The sequence below is a fragment of the Leptosomus discolor genome, chromosome Z, assembly GCF_034619465.1.
Source record: "Leptosomus discolor isolate bLepDis1 chromosome Z, bLepDis1.hap2, whole genome shotgun sequence".
In the NCBI taxonomy this organism is placed as follows: domain Eukaryota; kingdom Metazoa; phylum Chordata; class Aves; order Leptosomiformes; family Leptosomidae; genus Leptosomus; species Leptosomus discolor.
In genome coordinates this window covers 1,839,409-1,856,698 of record NC_141419.1, presented here as the reverse complement: position 1 = coordinate 1,856,698, position 17,290 = coordinate 1,839,409, and the positions used below count along the sequence as shown (strand labels likewise).

At 60.1% G+C, this 17,290-nt stretch overlaps 1 protein-coding gene across 1 annotated transcript; it reads right to left on the bottom strand.

The window, feature by feature from the left end:
* Window positions 1-4,446: 4,446 nt before the first annotated feature.
* SNRNP40 (small nuclear ribonucleoprotein U5 subunit 40) lies at window positions 4,447-16,863 on the bottom strand. The gene is made up of 10 exons (XM_086479096.1): window positions 16,597-16,863; window positions 16,039-16,168; window positions 14,492-14,585; window positions 13,121-13,286; window positions 12,508-12,630; window positions 11,406-11,526; window positions 10,641-10,723; window positions 10,159-10,220; window positions 6,597-6,700; window positions 4,447-4,931 (listed from the first exon to the last, which is right to left on the bottom strand). Exons 1-10 carry the CDS (start codon window positions 16,861-16,863, stop codon window positions 4,882-4,884), a joined length of 1,200 nt encoding a protein of 399 aa, XP_086335222.1. The 3' UTR covers window positions 4,447-4,881.
* Window positions 16,864-17,290: the final 427 nt, after the last annotated feature.

Sequence of the window (17,290 nt, the reverse complement as noted above, 5' to 3'; positions counted from 1 at the left end):
ACCAGCACCCGGCACAGGGTCTGGCCCGCCGGGGTGCTCTGGGTACCGCATCCGCCGCCGGCCGGGATCGCTTGCTGATGCCGCCGTCGCCGAAGGGTCAAGGATTGGGATGGGGACGAGGATGGGGACAGGGATGGGGACAGCCACACGTGGCCACGCCAGGGGGTCGCTGCCAGCCCCCCGCCAGTCCCCACCAAAAGGCTGGGAAGCAGCCAGCAGCCCCCCCACCAGAGCAGCTCCATTGCACAGAGGCTGTTTATCTGGATCCCGGGAAAGATTTAATTTATAGCGGAAATCTCTCAAGCAAATACCTCCCTTGGAGGAATAAACCTGTTTAAGAAAACAATTTTCTCTGCGCTCGGATTATGCCTCCAACGGTTTGCCGCCACGATACCCGGGAGCTGGCACGGCTCCGCCATGGGACGGGAGCCAAGAGGGGCCCGTGCTTGCCCGGGCGCAGCCGGCAGCAGCCGGGACCCGGGGGGCAAATGGGCCTCTGGGGCTGCCGGCCCCCAATCCCCCCCGGGCTGCTCTGCTGCCCTGTCCCCGAGGTCTGGTGGCGGTGCTGGCCCCGGCGGCGTCCGTGGGGACCTGTGGGCGCGTGTGTGCCTGTGCACATGCATGTGAGCGTGCGTGTGTGCGTGTGTGCATGCAGCTGCGTGCAGGTGCACGGGCTTGTGTGTGCACACGCGTGTCCACGTATGTACATGCACGCAGCCTTGCACAGCAAGGGTTTGCCACGGCCCCGTGCCAGCCAGCCCTGCCGTGGGTGCCAGCCCTGCCGTGGGTGCCAGCCCCTCGCAGTGGGTGCCAGCCCCTCCACGGTGGGTTCCCGGCTCTCCCGGCAGCCCCCACGGCCCAGGGGAAGGCTGAGCCCAGGGGAAGGCGGCGCGGGGCCGGCTGTGCTCCCCGACGCCCAGCGGATCCCTGCAGAGCACCAAAGCCGCTGAGCTCCAAGTCCCACTCCCGGAGCAAACAGCATTAAATCCACAAATGGTCCCGACGACGCCGCAGTTACGATCCCCCGAGCACGTGTCCCGCTAGGAGCAGGTAGGGGCTTCTCCTAAATCAACTTCCAGCTCTCCCCAGGGGCTGGGGCATCGCTGGGTGGTCCCTGGGGCATCGCCACGTGGTCCCATCCCTCACCAACGCAGGCGGGCGGGCATCGATCCAGCCCTGACTGCCAAACCGGCAGCGGTAGCTCAGAGCTGCCCCCATCCCCGTCTCCCTCCTTCACCCTCCGTTGGTATCGAACCCTTATCTGCTCCCCAAGTTCCCCGGTGCTGGGGAGCTGAGATTCCTCTCGCAGCGCTGGGCCGGGCACAAGGACCCGCCTGGGGAGCTGGGCTGGGTGCCCACTGCTGCGGTGAGCTGGCTGGTGCTCGGGTGGCAGCAGGGTGATGCCCTCAAAGCAAACCGGCCGCCTGCCCCAGCGCCTGGCTCGATCTGCCCGGCTGCTCCCTCAGGGCCCGGGGATTGAGCGTTAATCCGGATCATTTCCCCGATCTGGGTCACGGCTCCATGGACGTCCACGCTGACGCGCTGGAGGGGTGTCCGGGGGCAGAGGGGGTGACACCAAGCGCTTGCCCCTGGGTGGGATGCGGATCCATCCGGCCCCCCCTGCCCCGATGCTGGGAGCTGCTGGCTGCCGAGCATCCCGCATGGGACCCCCAGGCTCTGCGGGACCCCCGGGCGCAGCAACCGCTGCCCAACAAAACCCTCCAGGACTCAGGGCAGGGTGGAGAGGGACGCTGCTCCCTCGCTTCCCTGCAGGTTCCTGGGTTGGGAATCGGGGAAAAAAACACCCTTTTTTTCTTCTTTTAAGCAAGCAAGATTCAGTAAACCGTGGGTTATCCTCCTGGCACTGCTGGCTCAGCCCCAAGAGTCTCTCTTCCCTCTCACACTTGGGCGTGCATTCAAATAAAACCACAAACTCTCGAGGATTATAACAGGGTCTAACTAAGCACTAAACCCCCGGGCAGGCACCTTCCTTGCCCCACAGCCCTCCGAGAGGGGACAGAGGCGTGCTGTGGGTCCCCGGGCACAGGGCTCCTGCTCCGGTGGGGCCGGGGAGGTGGGTCCTGAATCGCGGCGCTCCTGGCTGGGCTCCCAGCTCTCGTCTACAGCGTTTCAGGGCACGCTATTTAATACTCTGCACGGTTAAAAATCAACCTTCCCCCTGCCTCCAGCTCTCTCCACCCGCCTCTTCAGCTGAAGGGGGGATTGTTTGCGTTCAGGTACGTTCATTCACCGCGACCTGGCGATGGGTCAGCCCGTGGCTGCACCGTTGTCACCTCCCCGACGCCCGGCTCCGGCCGTGCACGCTTCCCCACCGAGGGCAGCGGCACAGGGACACCCGCAGGGTCCCGGGGCTGCAGCAGCCGTGCCTGCGGGCTCCAGCCGGCCGTTCCTGCTGGGAGAATGACGGGAGGTGGATGTCGGCAGCCGACAGGGACCCGACCTGCTGATTTTCCCTGGATTTGAACCCGGAGCTGTGCTGAGACTCGACATTCAGACCATCCATCAGCCCACGGATGAAGGGGGTCAGTGAAGGAGGTGCCGTTGGGGTCGATGGTTTCCCGATATTTAGACCCATCCCCAGCCCACCCCTGCCTGCGCCCAACCTCACTCGGCCTGCGATGATTTAGGAACCAGGCGCAGAGACCAGCTCTGCTCCAGCCCGAAGAGCTTCCAGAGAAACACCGCGGCGCGTGAGGTCCCGTGTCCCCGAGGGATGAGGCAGCCTGCAGCCCTCTGCTGACAGAAGGACATGGCTCTGGGACAGGAACCGTCCCAGGGGACAGGAACTGGGGACAGTGCCACACACCCCACGCCCAGGAGACATCATCTCGCCTCCCGGGGGGACAATGCAGCCGCATTTCCCTGCCTCCTTTAAAGCTGATGGATCTGTTTTGGCCCCAAGCTTGCCATCCTCCAGCTTTTCTCTTCTGCCCACAGCGGGGAAAGCAGGGACGAGAAACCCCCTCAAGGGGACCCTGCGCTTCTTCCCTTTCCACTGCACAAACTGCACCAGTTTCCCAGCTCTTCAAGGCCTGGCGGCGGCAGGAGATTCGTCCCGGTCAACCGCTGGCCAAGACGGCGCGAAGGCACGGCCTGTCCACGCTCCGTCGTCCCAGCTGAACTGCAGCCCCTCGAGAAGTCCCCACTGGGATGGGGCAGAAAGGCAGAAACGCCCCACCTGAGCCAAGGCAGCGAACGGGGAGAAAAAAATGGGGGGGGAGGGGGGTAAGGGATGAAAGCTGAGGTGGGGACACTCAGAAGATAAATGCAGCGTGTACCCTTCACGGCAAGTTAATTAACGGCAGACAACGACCCACCAGCATGGGGGAACCCTGCCCTGAGTCTTCTCACAAAGACCAGCTGAGGCACAGCCCCCAGTCAAGGGCTGGGTGCTAGTTGGCCAAAAAAAGCCCGTGGAGACCATCCCCTTTTGGCCCAAACGCCGGGGCTGGGGTGCAGCAGAATCAGCCAGGCAGGGGGTCTGCGGCCGTAGGGTGAGATCTGGCAGGAGCTGAGGTCGCCACGCCGAAGCTGAGGCAGGGCCCAGGCACCCTTGTGTAGTCAGCCACAGGTGTATGACGGGTCCAACCTGCTCCAGGACCTGCCACCACCTCGTACCACCCTCCTGCCAGTCAGGGCTGGGAGAGGGGACATGCAGCCAGTCCCGTCCCCCCGCTGCTGCGCACCGAGTGCAGTGCCTGCTGCAGAAAACTCACTCTTTCTACATTTATTTATAGCAGAAGGCTGGGTTTTGCTCAAAACATGAAAACAGGATTCAGCAGCAGCCCAGTAATTATTTCAAGTGTGGTAATTTTTATTGCCATGAATAAAAAATAAAGCTGCTCTTCTGAAGACGAGTGGGGCTCCTCAGGGGTCGGGATTGGGACTGGTGTTGTTTAACATCTTTGTTGGCGACACGGACAGTGGGATTGAGCAAGTTGGCTGAGGACAGCCGGCAGGGTGGGGTGGTTGTTCAGCCTGGAGGAGAGAAGGCTCCGGGGGGACCTTAGAGCGGCTTCCAGTGCTGAAAGGGGCTGCAGGAGAGGTGGGGAGGGACTCTTGATCAGGGAGGGTAGCGACAGGGCGAGGGGTGACGGTTTCAGACTGAAAGAGGGGAGATTGAGATGAGACATTAGGAAGAAATTCTTCCCTGTGAGGGCGGTGAGACCCTGGCACAGGCTGCCCAGAGGAGCTGTGGCTGCCCCCTCCCTGGCAGGGCTCAAGGCCAGGCTGGATGGGGCTGGGAGCGACCTGCTCTGGTGGGAGGTGTCCCTGCCCAGGGCAGGGGTTGGGACTGGATGGTCTTTAAGGTCCTTTCCAGCCCAAACCGTTCTGTGATTCTCTGAAGTCCCCGCCTACGGTTTCCCCGGGTTATACACGAGCGAGGGCCTTGACTTAGTATCGTACAGTACAAAAGCAAAACAGAACAATAAATCCCATCCACGCATTTCTTGTAAAAAGCCATCTATTTCGGTTTTGACCATATAAAAAAAGACAAGGGAAACCGGACAGGGAACATACCAGCCACCTACGGACTTTAACCAAACGTTACCAATTTCACGCGCTCTGGGTGCAGGTTTAACAGTCGGCGGTACAGCCAAAACCAAATTCCTTCCAATTCCAATTTTTCCTTCCTCCCCAAAGTAGGCCGGGGGGTGGGTGGGGTGTAGAAAAAAGCTGTACAGCGAGACCACGCAGGCGCTGCAGCCTGCGAGAGGGCGGCTCGTCCCATCAAGCTGCTCCAACGTTTTCCCACTGCCACAAGCGCGAGGGGGGCTGGCACCGGTGAGGAGTGAGTCAATCCAACTCCTGTAAACCCAGGACTGTGAGGGCCCGAATCCCACCATCTCCTCGTCACCTTCACTGGATCTCCCCCATGTACAGCCTTTTGTCGCTGGATGCGGAGAGTACTGAGGGAGAGAGAGGGAGGGTGAGGGGAGGAAGACGAAAATTACACACAGCAGCTTGAGACCCCCGCTAACGACACACCGCTTGACTCGAACTGCTCATCTCGCTGGCTGTGAGCGAGCTAGAAAGCCAAATCCCCTTTGCTGCCCCAAACCACTCCATGCAACGACCGCTCCGACACCTCCTCAGGCGCTGTGCGTCGCGGCCGCCGCTCCCCTGCCCCATGGCAGGCGCTAACGGCGGAGAGAGGCGTGGGAACGCGCCGGTAACGCTCTCGAGCATCCTGAAGAGTTATGTTCATGGCCAGGAGCGTTCAGATCGCCCAGCAGGCGCCGCCGGCGGGACGGCGTGCCGCTAGAGGGCACAGGCTGGCCGGGGAAGCCTCGCCGGGACCTTTTGGTTTCATCGGAACAGGCAAAACGCGACGGCAACGCGCCCCTGAGCCGCCTCAGCTCGGGAAAGGCTCTTCAGATTCAGGCCACCAAGCGCCAAAAGAATGACCCAGAAGCGCTGCTCTTGACACGGACAACGGTTTCGTTCGGGGCCAGGAGAGATTTGGGGGGGTTTCTACGTGAAATTTCTGCTGGGGTCTGTCACCCCGCTGCGCTTCGGCTCCCGTGCAGACGAGTGCCGTGGAGCGGGCGCAGCGGCCGACGGGATGAGCGGTCCCAGCCGTGAACACAAACCCACGGCGTAACTCCCGTGCAGCGCCCCGAGAGGTTTCTCATTTTTATTTTCAGCCGAGTGCTGGACTCGCACAGAGGGGCTCAGCAGAACACCACCGCCACCAACCCGCCCCAAACCGGAGAGAGCGCCCGGCTCGCCCAGCGCAGCCTCCCGCCTGCAGACTGGGCAGCGAATAACCAGGGAACAAAGCCCTCACTCACGGCCCTGCCGCAGGGACCGTCCTCCTCAGCACAACTGAGCTCTCGGGGTGGACTCCTGTCAATTTTCGGCTGGAGCGATGCGGTGACCCCGCCGAGGGTGCCCGGGTTTCCACAGAAACAAGCAGCACCCTGCAGTCCTGCCGGGGCCGCCCGCTCTGCGCCCAGGACCCGATAGGAAATCGGGTCTGGGCTGACGCAGGTGGTTAAAACGGTGCTCGAAAAGCCACCAGGAGCAGTGTGTCACCTCGCACCGATACGCGGTGCCACGGGCCGGACGCCTCTAGAACGGGGACAAACCCCAGGGCACAAAGAGCCGCCTTTGCTTCCTGCAGCTTTTGGGTAAGTGAAGAGACCCCAGGCTGGAGACGTGCTCCCAGTCCTCATGGGATCACCAAACGTGGGGTTATATCCCTGGTGTCCAAAGCCAGGTACCCCAAAACCTTTTTTGCACGGCCCTTGGGAAGTCTGGAGCAGCCCTAGGCAGCGGAAGCCGAGCCACGGCTCACGGCCACCCACAGGTGACCACCAGCCACCCTGCTGCTGTACAGGTGCCCCCACCCAGGTCTCTCTTCGGGCAGGACACAGAAGCAGAGCCCCCACGCTCAGCCAGGACCCCAGGGCACACCCAGAGAGGAGCAAGCAGGAGTCTGCTGCCCCTACATTTGTCTGATACTGGGGGCTCTGGGCCAAGGGCGGTTTTGGGGCCGTTTTCCAGAGGATCAGCCGCTCAGCCAGCCCTGAAACGATTTCCCCAGGTGACTCGAGGCGGGGATGACTTACTGATGGGTTCCTCCGGATGGAAAGCCAGCTCGTTCACCGACCCAGCGTGGCCTGGCAGCTTGTACAAAATCCTCCTGGATGTGGTGTCCCACACGTAGACAAACCTACCAGAGAGTCTTGATGAGCGCAGGCATTTGGAGAAGGGAAACCAGTTGCCCCCCACCCCCCTCCAACCGCATATTCCTGCAGCACTTCACCACCCGGACTGAAACTGATGCAGCTCTTCGTGCGGATAAACAAGGAGCTTCTTGGAAACAAAACGCTGCGCTGCCAAATCCAGAAGAGCCGAGGTCTGAGCAGGGAGGAGCTCGCCGGTCAGCACGGTGTCAAAAGCCACCACAGCACAGCAGCCCCACGTCACCCCTCGGGGCACCGAGACGGATTTGAAAGCGCGAGGCCGTGGAGACCCTCGATATAGCGGCACCGCCGCGGGCTGAGGGGGAAAACCAGCGTTGGGAGCAGGGAGGAGAGGACAGCTGCCTGCGGGCGCGGCGGTCACCCTTGGTTTGGGCTGGCAAGGCGCGAGGAGGAGCCCGGGTGCTCCCCCAGCCCCTGCTCCAGCGTGATCCCTCACAGCCAACAGCTCTACCTATGGCTTTCCCCCCCGCTGTGCCGTTAGAGCCACGACCCCCTCCCCAGCGTTTACCAGGGGGTCGATCAGGTTGGGCCGAGCCCTTTGATGAACCTCCCGCGGGCTCCCAGCGCTGCCGGGTCCTGCCCCAGCCCCGCATCTCGGCCCAAGGGCCCCGCAGGAGCCACCGGTGTCCTTCAGGCAGGAGGTCAGAAAGAAACTGCTGGCCCCAGGCAGGGAGCAGCTTTCAGATTACTCTCAGGAACGGTGTGAGAGAGGCAGGGCGCCTCGCTGCAAATCACACCGCGCCCAAGGTCACCGCTTGTCCCTCGCAGGTGTCCCCCGCTGCCTGCACGGCGCGGCGGCTGCGCACAAGCTCCACCGGGAAGCAGAGCGGTGCTCCCACCCTGGTTACGGGGAGCATCCGCAGGAGGGAGGGGGATGTTTCAACACATCAAAACAAGAAGAGCCCTGAGCAACACCCAGGCAGGGCGATGCTGCCCCCCCGCCCGCACGGGAACGCTGCCTCCCTGCCTTCCACACACAACGCAACGGCGTTTGTCACCGCGTTCACAGCTCTGCAAAAAGAAAAAAAATGGGTGGCCGAGGAAAGCCGCCCGTTCTGGATGACGCTCACTCTGCCTTCTCATTTGGCTCTTTAGGGGAGGCGACTGGCAGCTAAAACAAAATCTGGTGGGGCAGAAAAGGGAAGGGGCAGGGCAGGAACTGGCTGGTTTTGGCGCGAAGGGCAGCTCTGCTGCCTGCACGCCCCAGGGGCATCGCTACGGCTGTTTACAGGGGCCTGCAGAGGGCGAGGGCACAGGCGACAGCCCATAAAACACATACAGCCCATAAAACACATACGTCAGCCCCACGGGCAGCCCCAGCTCTGAGCACCAAGGCCAGACCGTTCCAGGCTCAGGCAATGCTACCAGCAAGGGGTTCCTCTGCTTCACCTGCTCCTTTCCATGTCAGGGCTTTGCAGTCCGGATGAAGAACACGATTCGCTTGTACAATTACCCTGGTTTATAGAACTGAGCTTCTTTTGCCCTCCAAAATGCACCGAATCATTTCTGACACTTGCTGGCTAGAGAGAGAGGACACTGGATACCAGCACAGGGCAGACCTGCTTTGTTGGGAGCACTCATCTTCAGGCTGCTGTTCTCTACTTGTGTTCTTGAAACACAGAAAAGGGAAACATTCAAGCCTGCCACTTAAGCCCTGTATGTCAAGTAAAGCAGCGTTTCTTCTGGCACAACTACCGAGCAGGCAGGAACCGAATGCCTCCTCAAAGCACTCTGCTGCTGTGTGTTTCACTGGGCACTGCAAAGCAGGCAAGTGCTTTACGGGGCTGATTTTACTGTAAGCCTTCTGAAGGGCTCAGCAGCAAAGCAATGGCCAGGTAATTCTCCCTCCCACAGACACACACTCCACATAAAGCAGAATCCCAGAATCGTTTAGGTCGGAAAAGACCTTTAAGACCATCGAGTCCAACCGTTAACCCGGCACGGCCAAGCCCAGCACTGCACCACGTCCCTCAGCACCACATCTATAGTCTTTTAAACACCTCCAGGGACGGTGACTCCGCCACTGCCCTGGGCAGCCTGTTCCAGGGCTTGACAGCCCTTTTGGTGAAGAAATTTTTCCTGGTGCAACTTGAGGCCGTTCCCTCTCGTCCTTGTTACTTGGGAGAAGAGACCGACCCCCACCTTGCTACAACCTCCTTTTGGAAGGAAAGAGTAATCACTGGGGAACTATTTTTGTACTCAGGCAAATGAAATGGTCGTTTAATCTCGCTTTGCTTTCCCAGCAGATACTCCTTCTCAAAAAAAAAAAAAAAAAAGAAAAAGAAATGAACAGCTCAGACAGCAGAAAGACTCGAGCAGCTTTGTCTAACCTGGCCCGGGAGCCGGCTGCGTGCTCGTCCCCACGCCTGTCAGCACAAAGCTGCTGTCAGACCACAGAGCCTCATCAGCCCCTGCAGGGCTGCCCTGCTGGCCCAAGCCTCCCCGCCACGCTTCACCCGAGGGATCAGCCCCGGGCTGGCTCCGCCGGCTCACACGCCGGCGTTGCTCCGCCACGGGCCCCGCCGCTGCTGCCCAGCAGGACGGGGACGGAGAGTCACGTCTCAGGCACTTGCTGTGACAGCTGGCCCCACTCTATCTGGACAGGGAGAGCTAAAGTTCTCCCTATCCTCTATCAGAAACTCATTAATTTGCTGATTACTACTGCCCCATGCCCTGGACTCCGGCCTGCAGGAATTCCTGTCTCGATGTCACCACGAGCGCGTCTGGATTCGCTCCAGCGGAGGCCGGTATCCTTCACAGTGACCTTCAGCGTCTGGCACGGACCCTCTGCTGGCTTCCTCCCTCTACCTGCTTTACTCCTCAGTTGCTCTGGTTTACAGGATATCTCATTTAAAAGTCCAATATGTGCTAATTTAGTCAGATCTTTATTTCTTCTTACTCATGAATTAAAGTAAGGATCATTCTTGATCCTTGGAACACCCTTGGCGCCTCCTGCAAGCCGCCACACGGCAACCTCACTGGTATTTGTGGTCTTACCAGCGTCACCCCCACACTACACACACGTCCCCACACCCCCTGCGTCTCGAGGGCTCCCACAAGCACCTGCCAGTACGACCACAGAGGACCCAGTTCACCGACAACCACGCTCCTGTCATCTGCCGCTCCTCCTGCTGGACCCTGCGGCTGAACACGAGCAGCAGCGCAGATCGCTCGCCAGCTTTTGACAATAATAATGAGATTTTACAACCACACGGTGCTCCTCCGCTGACCCAAAGGCAAGATAAACACAAACCCACGGCCATCAAGGGCAGGCAAAGCTCACAGAAGACCACAGAGGGTTGTTTGGGTCTTCGCGCCTCTACGCACGACTCTGAGCCCTCAGATGACGATCCACCTCACCCCTGGAGCGCCCGCAAAGCCAGTACGGATTCAGGGTAACAGAGGCAGCGCGGTGGCAACTCACCTGTCGGCCGATCCTCCCGCAATTTTACTCCCATCTGGGGACCAGGAGCACCTCAGAAGGTTCTAAAACAAAAGAACGCGCACAGATGTGTTTCCGAAGGAAGATTTGGTTTTCCCCTTCCACTTGAATTAAAACCACCACGAGACTTTAACTATCACGAGCACCGCTCTAATGATCTCCCTTCGGAAGATGAGCTGGTAATTACAGATTTTATTTTATCGCTGGAAACATCCAGTGCCTTGTTATTTTACACAAAGCAGATAGTAAATGTAGAAAATACTTAATTTACAGCTAATTAGAGCTGAACCGAGCAAAGAAATCTTGTTACTGCGGCTTTAATTGGAATCCCACTTTGTGCATCAATCTTTGAGTTCGTATTAAAGCCTTCCTGATTTAAACCTGAATTTAAAAAACACTTTATGGAAAAGTGAACAGCGGCAGCATTTTACAACCAGCCACGTTTCGGTCCGCAGCACACCCACCTTTTCAAAATTATGTACGTTCCCCTGGAATATCTTCACACATCTCTCCTTGGGGGCAAAGGGCCGCACGTCCCAGATGCGAACTGCAACAGAGAGCTCACCGTCATCGCCCGGCGACGGCAGCGGCACGGGGGCAAGGGCAGCTCCTGGAAACATCCCTTTTTCCCCAAGACACGCTGCCAACCAGCCGAGACCTGGTCAGGCTCCTTCACGCCTCGGTCTCCCCAGCAGCAAGAGGCAACCAGCGGCTTTCCCCCGCGGAAAGCTTTGACGGGAAAGGTCAAACGCAGGAATTTATAATGACACCGAGCCCGCTGCCAACAGGAGGGGGAAAACCCAAACCAGCCATCGCACACACGGGCCACCACCTCCTTCCAGCAGCATTCGCTTTGCTCTAACACGCCCCACGGTCACGCTTCTCACCCCACCAGCCCCGCTGAGCGCCCCCACCCCGGAGACGGGCAGTTTGGAACCTGGGCTGGCACCCCCCGCCGCGGGGAAACAGCCAAACCGCCCTGACAGGAGCCAGACGGAGGCCACCTCCAACTGCCTGTCCACCGCGCGCCCTCGCTGCCCTTCGGGAGCGGCGACAAACCCTCCTGGCGCAGAGGACGCGGCCGTCACCGGCGTGCCAAGCGTTCCCGCTCTACCTCAGGAGCCAGCCTCCCCATCCCCGCGCCCGGGCCGCGTTTCCCCGCGCGGAACCACCCGAGCTGCTCCTTCCCCCGCGCCGGCGGCGGAGCGCGGTGCGCGGGCGGGACGTACCCGTGTTGTCCATGGCGTTGGAGAGCAGGTAGGAGCCTTCCGAGCTCAGGCTGAGGCCCGTCACCGAGTCCGCGTGGCCCCTCATGGTGTAGGTGAGCTTGTTCTGGCGCAGGTCCCACACCTTTCAGACACAACACCGCTGCGGTTTAACGAGACAGCCGAGGCCGCTGGAAGCGCCGTGTCCAAACTGGCTCACACGGGTACCGACCGGTCAGCTGATGACATCAGGACATCAGCTCTCGCCTCCACGGCTAAAACATGAGGCTAGAATTTCGTGTGTTGCAGGAAAACCAGAATTTGGCCCTTGGAAGACTTCTAACCAGATACGTTAAGGCACCAAGGACTCAAATGTCAGCATCCCCACGCACGCAGGAATCCCTCTCCGTCTGGCTACAGCTCCCCCAGCCCCCAAATTCCACTGACTGGTGGCACAGAGAGCAGCAGTTGTCCGATCCCCAAAATTTCACGCTGTTCTCTCCCGCGGAGAGGCAGCTGGCACAGATCTCCTGTCAGTGCCACGCTGAGCGATGGCTCTCTGGCAAGCACGTGCTCCCCACGCCCCAGTCAGGCTGGGCCCCGAGGCTAAGAGGACGGCAAGGCAGGCCGAACCGTACAGCTATCGGAGGAATCTCCGTTACCAGCTCAATGAAAACATTCAGCTCGCTCTTAAATAAGAACTTTCCACACCAGCAGGTGACAAAGTGAGCTGCAAACTCGAGCAGAGAGCAGAGAGTGTGGATGTGTCACCACATTCCCTTCAGTTGACCTCACCCACGGCTCTAGAGCCTCTGGGGGGGGGCACAGCCTGCCAGAAGAGCCAGCAGACCGGATCGGCTCCAGCGGGTGACAGCAGCGCTGGGACACCTGGCCAGGAATGCCAGGGCTGCCCAAGCTGTCCCATGGCAAACAGCCCTGGAGCGACTCCCGCAGAGTTGATCGGCCCTGGATCAACAGCGAGGCTGGACACAGCGGGTCTGTGAGGTTCTTGGGACTGTGAAATTAACCCCCGGGCTCCCAGGTTTGTCCTCGACCAACGCAAGATGTGAGGGGGTGGGAAAGGCGCGAGGGGGTGGGGAGGCACACGAGGACAAAGGTGTCCTACCTTAATATCGTTGTCGATGCCTCCGGATATGATCTGGTCGCTGGTGTCGTTGAAAGTGACGGCCAAGACCTGGTACGTGTTCTGGAACGTCTGGACAGCAGCTTTCTTCCGGATGTCCCAGAGCTGAGCAGCCACGGCGGGGGTAAAGGTTGCACAGGGATACGGAATGGTAAAATTAGAGGAGGTTGTGCAGAGATACTTGGCAGAGACTCAGAACGCCCTCCTGAAATCCCCCCTTTTAGATCGCAGATCTCACTACGAAACACAACGAGCACCTGGGGTGGCTGGAGCACAGGAGCGCAGGGGAGGGCAGGAGCGGCGACGTCTCGGTGCCGGTTTGCCTTTCCCATGCTTTGCTAATGCAGTTCGGTGGAAAAAGTACAACTGAGCAGGTGATTCCTCTCCACCCCCACCCCCCAAAGAATTGCAGGAAAAAAGGAACAGTCAAATTTTTACTGCCAATTTTTCACGGCTGAAATCAGAGTTACTGGATAATGAAATTACAACCGTAACGACAGGCTGAATTTAGCCCACTGAAACGGGGCGCCCCCCCAATCCTCCCCAACATCCTATCCTACTTTCATCCCAGACTATCTGCTGTCAATGTACCCACCTTCACGGTCCCATCGTCACTGCCTGTGCAGACCAGCTGGGGTCCTCGCCTCGCTGGGTAACAGGAGTTCACGAAGGAGGTGTGGCCCTTCAGCCTCTTCACTCTCTCTCCAGTCTCGCTGTCCCACACGGCCACGGTCTTGTCCGTGGAGGCCGAGAAGAGCATGCTGCGGGCAAGAGCCGCCGTCAGGCGCTCAAGGGCGGGAACGTTTCTCCCCTCCCACCTTTTTGATCTCAAGTCGTGCGACAGAGCTGGAAATATTCCGTGGGAACAGGCCACGGGCAAGGATCTGCCCCCTGTGCCAAGACCACGGCGGTGTTTCGGAGGAGGCTGCCGGGCAGCAGAGCAGGGGGCAGCCCCATTAGCGCCCGTCTCTAGATGCACAGAGGCTGGTTTTCCATCTCCTCAAACGCTATTTGGGATGAACGCACGAAGCAAAGCCCAGTGGCAACAGTGTAATAAAGAATGGCTGAGCGGCTTTTAGAAAACTGGCTTTTAGAAAACTGGCTTTAAGAAAAGAGCTGCTGCCCAGCCTTTAGAGATAGGGAGGAAGGGTGATTTGTACCGACCTTATGCATATCTCCATTGCTGACTGACTAACACTTTAAAGGTAAGAATGAAGCAGAATCCACCAAGCCAAGGACACCCGGTGGAATCCTCCACTCAGACTGTGGGGCTCAAGGAACACAAAGGACTGAGCAGGAGACACAGGGAGGGCAGCGAGCAAGAGCTGGTTCTGTGAACCGGGAAAGCCCCAGGATGGTGCAGGGCATGAGCCACAGGACGAGTTCAACAGTTCAACCATGAGGAAGGCTCGGACCTTCATCCCCAACGACCACCAAGGACCCCCGATGGGGTTGGAACTTGGGCGGACTGAGGCGGGACTGTGGGAGGAACTTCTGTTAATGAATTCCCGGAAATAATGAGAATAACCCAACCTTTTCTTGGAAATGTAATGAATAACCATGAAAGCTGTAAGTATAAGGCAAGAACCCTAACGCTTGGGCGGCACGTACGGAAGGAGCCATCCCCCGTGCTGCCCGGCGCCGCGATAAGGAATCCCTGCTGGATAACACTGGGTTGTGAGTGAGTTTTCTGGGATTCAATAGCTCACACCTAACAGCCGTTTAAATTAACAAACACCTCGTTTTCTTTCCCTCCCCAGCGCCTCCCAGACCGCCATTACCTCCCCTCTGCTCCTCAAGACCGAAACCACGGCCACTGGTGGGTCACTCCAGCTCCTTTTCCCTCACCTCGGGCACAACCTCACTCCTTCTCTGGGAAAGCCGCACCCACCGTGGGCTGAGCAGGGACAACGAGGCGCCCCGGGGGAAGCGGGAAGCCCCTCCCTGCCGGGCCGAGGCCACTCACCTGCCGTCGGTGTTGTAGTGCAGCTCCATCACCGCCCCGCTGTGGCCCTTCAGGGTGGCGTAGTTGTCGCAGTCCCCGTAGACGTTCCACAGCACTGGGGGAAAGGAAGGGAGAGGGAAATTCTCTGGGAATTCAGGAAAACGCGCTATGTGCTGTCAGCGCGGTCGGCTCCCGTCTCGGGTGACGTGGAGCCGCAGCGTGGGAGCCCCGGGAGGACAGACAGCTGGTGGGAGCTGATTGATGGGTTCAGATCAAGTTGAACTGGTTAACAAGAATCACGTTTGTTATAATCAAGTTTGGGTTTTGAATAGATAATGACTTTTCATTGACAATTGCTTTTAATGAACGACCTAATTCCTTCAAGGAATAACTAACGCTTTGGATTAATGCAATCAGTTCACTTTATAGTAAGAAATATCCAAAACCTCACTGATGCTCAGAGACAGCAGCTGCAGGCCTTGTGAAGAAGGACAAAGCTAAAGCTGCTGCTAATCGTGAAATTGTGCAGAACCCAGAAGAGGGAGGCAGGTGGACAGGGAGTGAAGGTGCCCATTCTTGGCGTGTCTTGTTATCTTATGTGATGAAACCAGAGAAACTAAGGAATGTTAAGGTGAAGACCCTCACATCCTCCCCATCCTAATCTGTATATCAGAGATTTTGATCAGTAAAATAACCAATGATTATATTAGTATAGGAATATTAACGAAATTATTTAATAGGGTGGACCAATCAGGGTAAATGTCAACATTAACAGCAGGCATAACATGCAAGCTTATGATAAAATATGTTAAAGACCACGACTTTGCAAGGAAAGGATACAAAATGCTGAATTTTTTTAATGTCACTTTGAAGCACGTCGGGTGGAGCCACCCCCCGTGCTCCCCAGCGCTGGCACACAGCAGTGCCGGCTGCTCTGCCGCTGCGTAGGTAAGTTTGTCGTGGTGGCGACCTTTCGTCCACACCTTCACCTCAGCAACCCAAAGCATTAAAAATCGCATTTCTGCAGACTGCCGGGTCCAACACGGACCGACAGCAGCCTGCCTGAGCGACCTGTGACCAGCCAGGCAGGCTACCAGCCCCATCTGAGGGGCTGCGGGGCAGTGACCTGCCAGAGGAGCGAGAAGACGTTTCTTGCTCCTTTCCTGGCGAACTGAGGTGGGGGCCGGTCTCTTCTCCCAAGAAACAAGCGACAAGACAAGAGGAAATTGCCTCCAGTCGCACCAGGGGAGGCTCAGATTGGGCACGAAGGAAAAATTTTGTTACCAACAGAGTAGCCAAACCTGGCCACAGGCTGCCCAGGGACGTGGTGGAGTCCCCATCCCTGGAGGTGTTCAAAGAACCTGTTGATGGAACGCTTTGGGACATGCTTGACTGGGCACGGGGGTGTTACATCGACAGCCGGACTCAACGATCTTAGAGATCTCTTCCAACCCAACGATCCTACAACTCCATGAAGCGCTTCACGCTCAGGACCCCGTCACGGCACGACAGCCTGAAACTGTGTGAGCCCGAGCCCCAGCCCCAGCCCCGCGGCGCCCGGTACTCACGGATGAGCCTGTCAAAGCCGGCGGAGGCGAGGGTGTTGCCGTTGGGGTGGAACTTGCAGCAGTACACCTCGCCTTCGTGCCCCGAGAGCAGCATGATGGGGGCCTGCAGGGAGGAGCAGCGCGGCGGGCCCTGCGCGGGGGGGGGGGGTGGGGAAGCCGGGTGAGGGGATGCCGTGGAGGGCAACAAGGCCTCCCCCCGCCATCGCCCCACGGGCCTTCCCCCACCCCCGCCAGCCCCCGTATCCCCTCACGGGCCCTCTCTCCCCCCCGTCATCACCCCACGGGCCTTCCCCCACCCCCGCCAGCCCCCGTATCCCCTCATGGGCTCTCCCTCCCCCCCCGCCATCGCCCCACGGGCCTTCCCCCACCCCCGCCAGCCCCCGTATCCCCTCACGGGCCCTCTCTCCCCCCCGCCATCGCCCCACGGGCCTTCCCCCACCCCCGCCAGCCCCCGTATCCCCTCACGGGCCCTCTCCCCCCTCCGCCATCCCCTCACGGGCCTTCCCCCCTCCCCCAAACCCGCCTTCCCCTCACGGGCTTTCCCCCCCACCGCCGTACCGCCTGCAGCAGGGTCCCGGGGGGGGGCTGCCCGGCGCCGCCGCCGCCGCCGCCACCCCCGCCCGCGCCGCCGCCGCCGCCGCCGCCCGGCGCTGCCGGCAGCTCATGGCGGGGCCGCTTAGCCGCCACAGGCACAAGCGGGAGGTCGGGGCCGGGGGCGGCGCCGGGGGCGGGAGCGGGAGCGGGGCCGGGAGCGGGAGCGGGGCCGGGGCCGGGGCCGGGGCCGGGGCCGCCGCCCGGGACCTTCCGCTTGTGCTGCTCGATCATCGCCGCCGGACGCGCGCTCCCGCCCGCTCCGCCCCGCCCTCCCGCACCCCCATTGGTCGGTCACGCCGCTTCCTGCCGCGCCGACTGGCGGAGCGCGGCCGGATGACCCGCCCACCCCCGTTATACATCCGGCGCGCGGGTGATGGAAGAGAGGCGCCGGCTCCCGGCGGGCGCTCCCGGCGCGGATTGGCGAACGGCGCCGGAGGGCGCGCAAGGCATAACACGCGTAACGCTGATTGGCTAGAGGCTGCCACTCGCCATCGTTGCGCGCGGCGATTGGCGGAGTGAAGAGGCGCCGCGAGGTGAGGCGGGAGCAAAATGGCGGCGGCCGGAGGGGGCGAGTGATGGTGGCGGTTGCGCGGTGCCGCGCCCGGCGCTGACAGGCCCCGCTTTCCCCGCGGCCTCCGGGCAGGGCCCGTCCCGCCTC

What these genes read in the sequence shown, in the direction of transcription:
- SNRNP40 (XM_086479096.1), bottom strand. Translation starts at nt 16,863, where the DNA reads ATGATCGAGCAGCACAAGCGGAAGGTCCCGGGCGGCGGCCCCGGCCCC. An exon ending in CACTACAACACCGACGGCAG is followed by an intron (nt 13,287 to 14,491) that starts GTGAGTGGCCTC and finishes TCTTGCCCGCAG; the next exon opens with CATGCTCTTCTCGGCCTCCA. An exon ending in ACGTACATAATTTTGAAAAG is followed by an intron (nt 10,221 to 10,640) that starts GTGGGTGTGCTG and finishes CTTTTGTTTTAG; the next exon opens with AACCTTCTGAGGTGCTCCTG.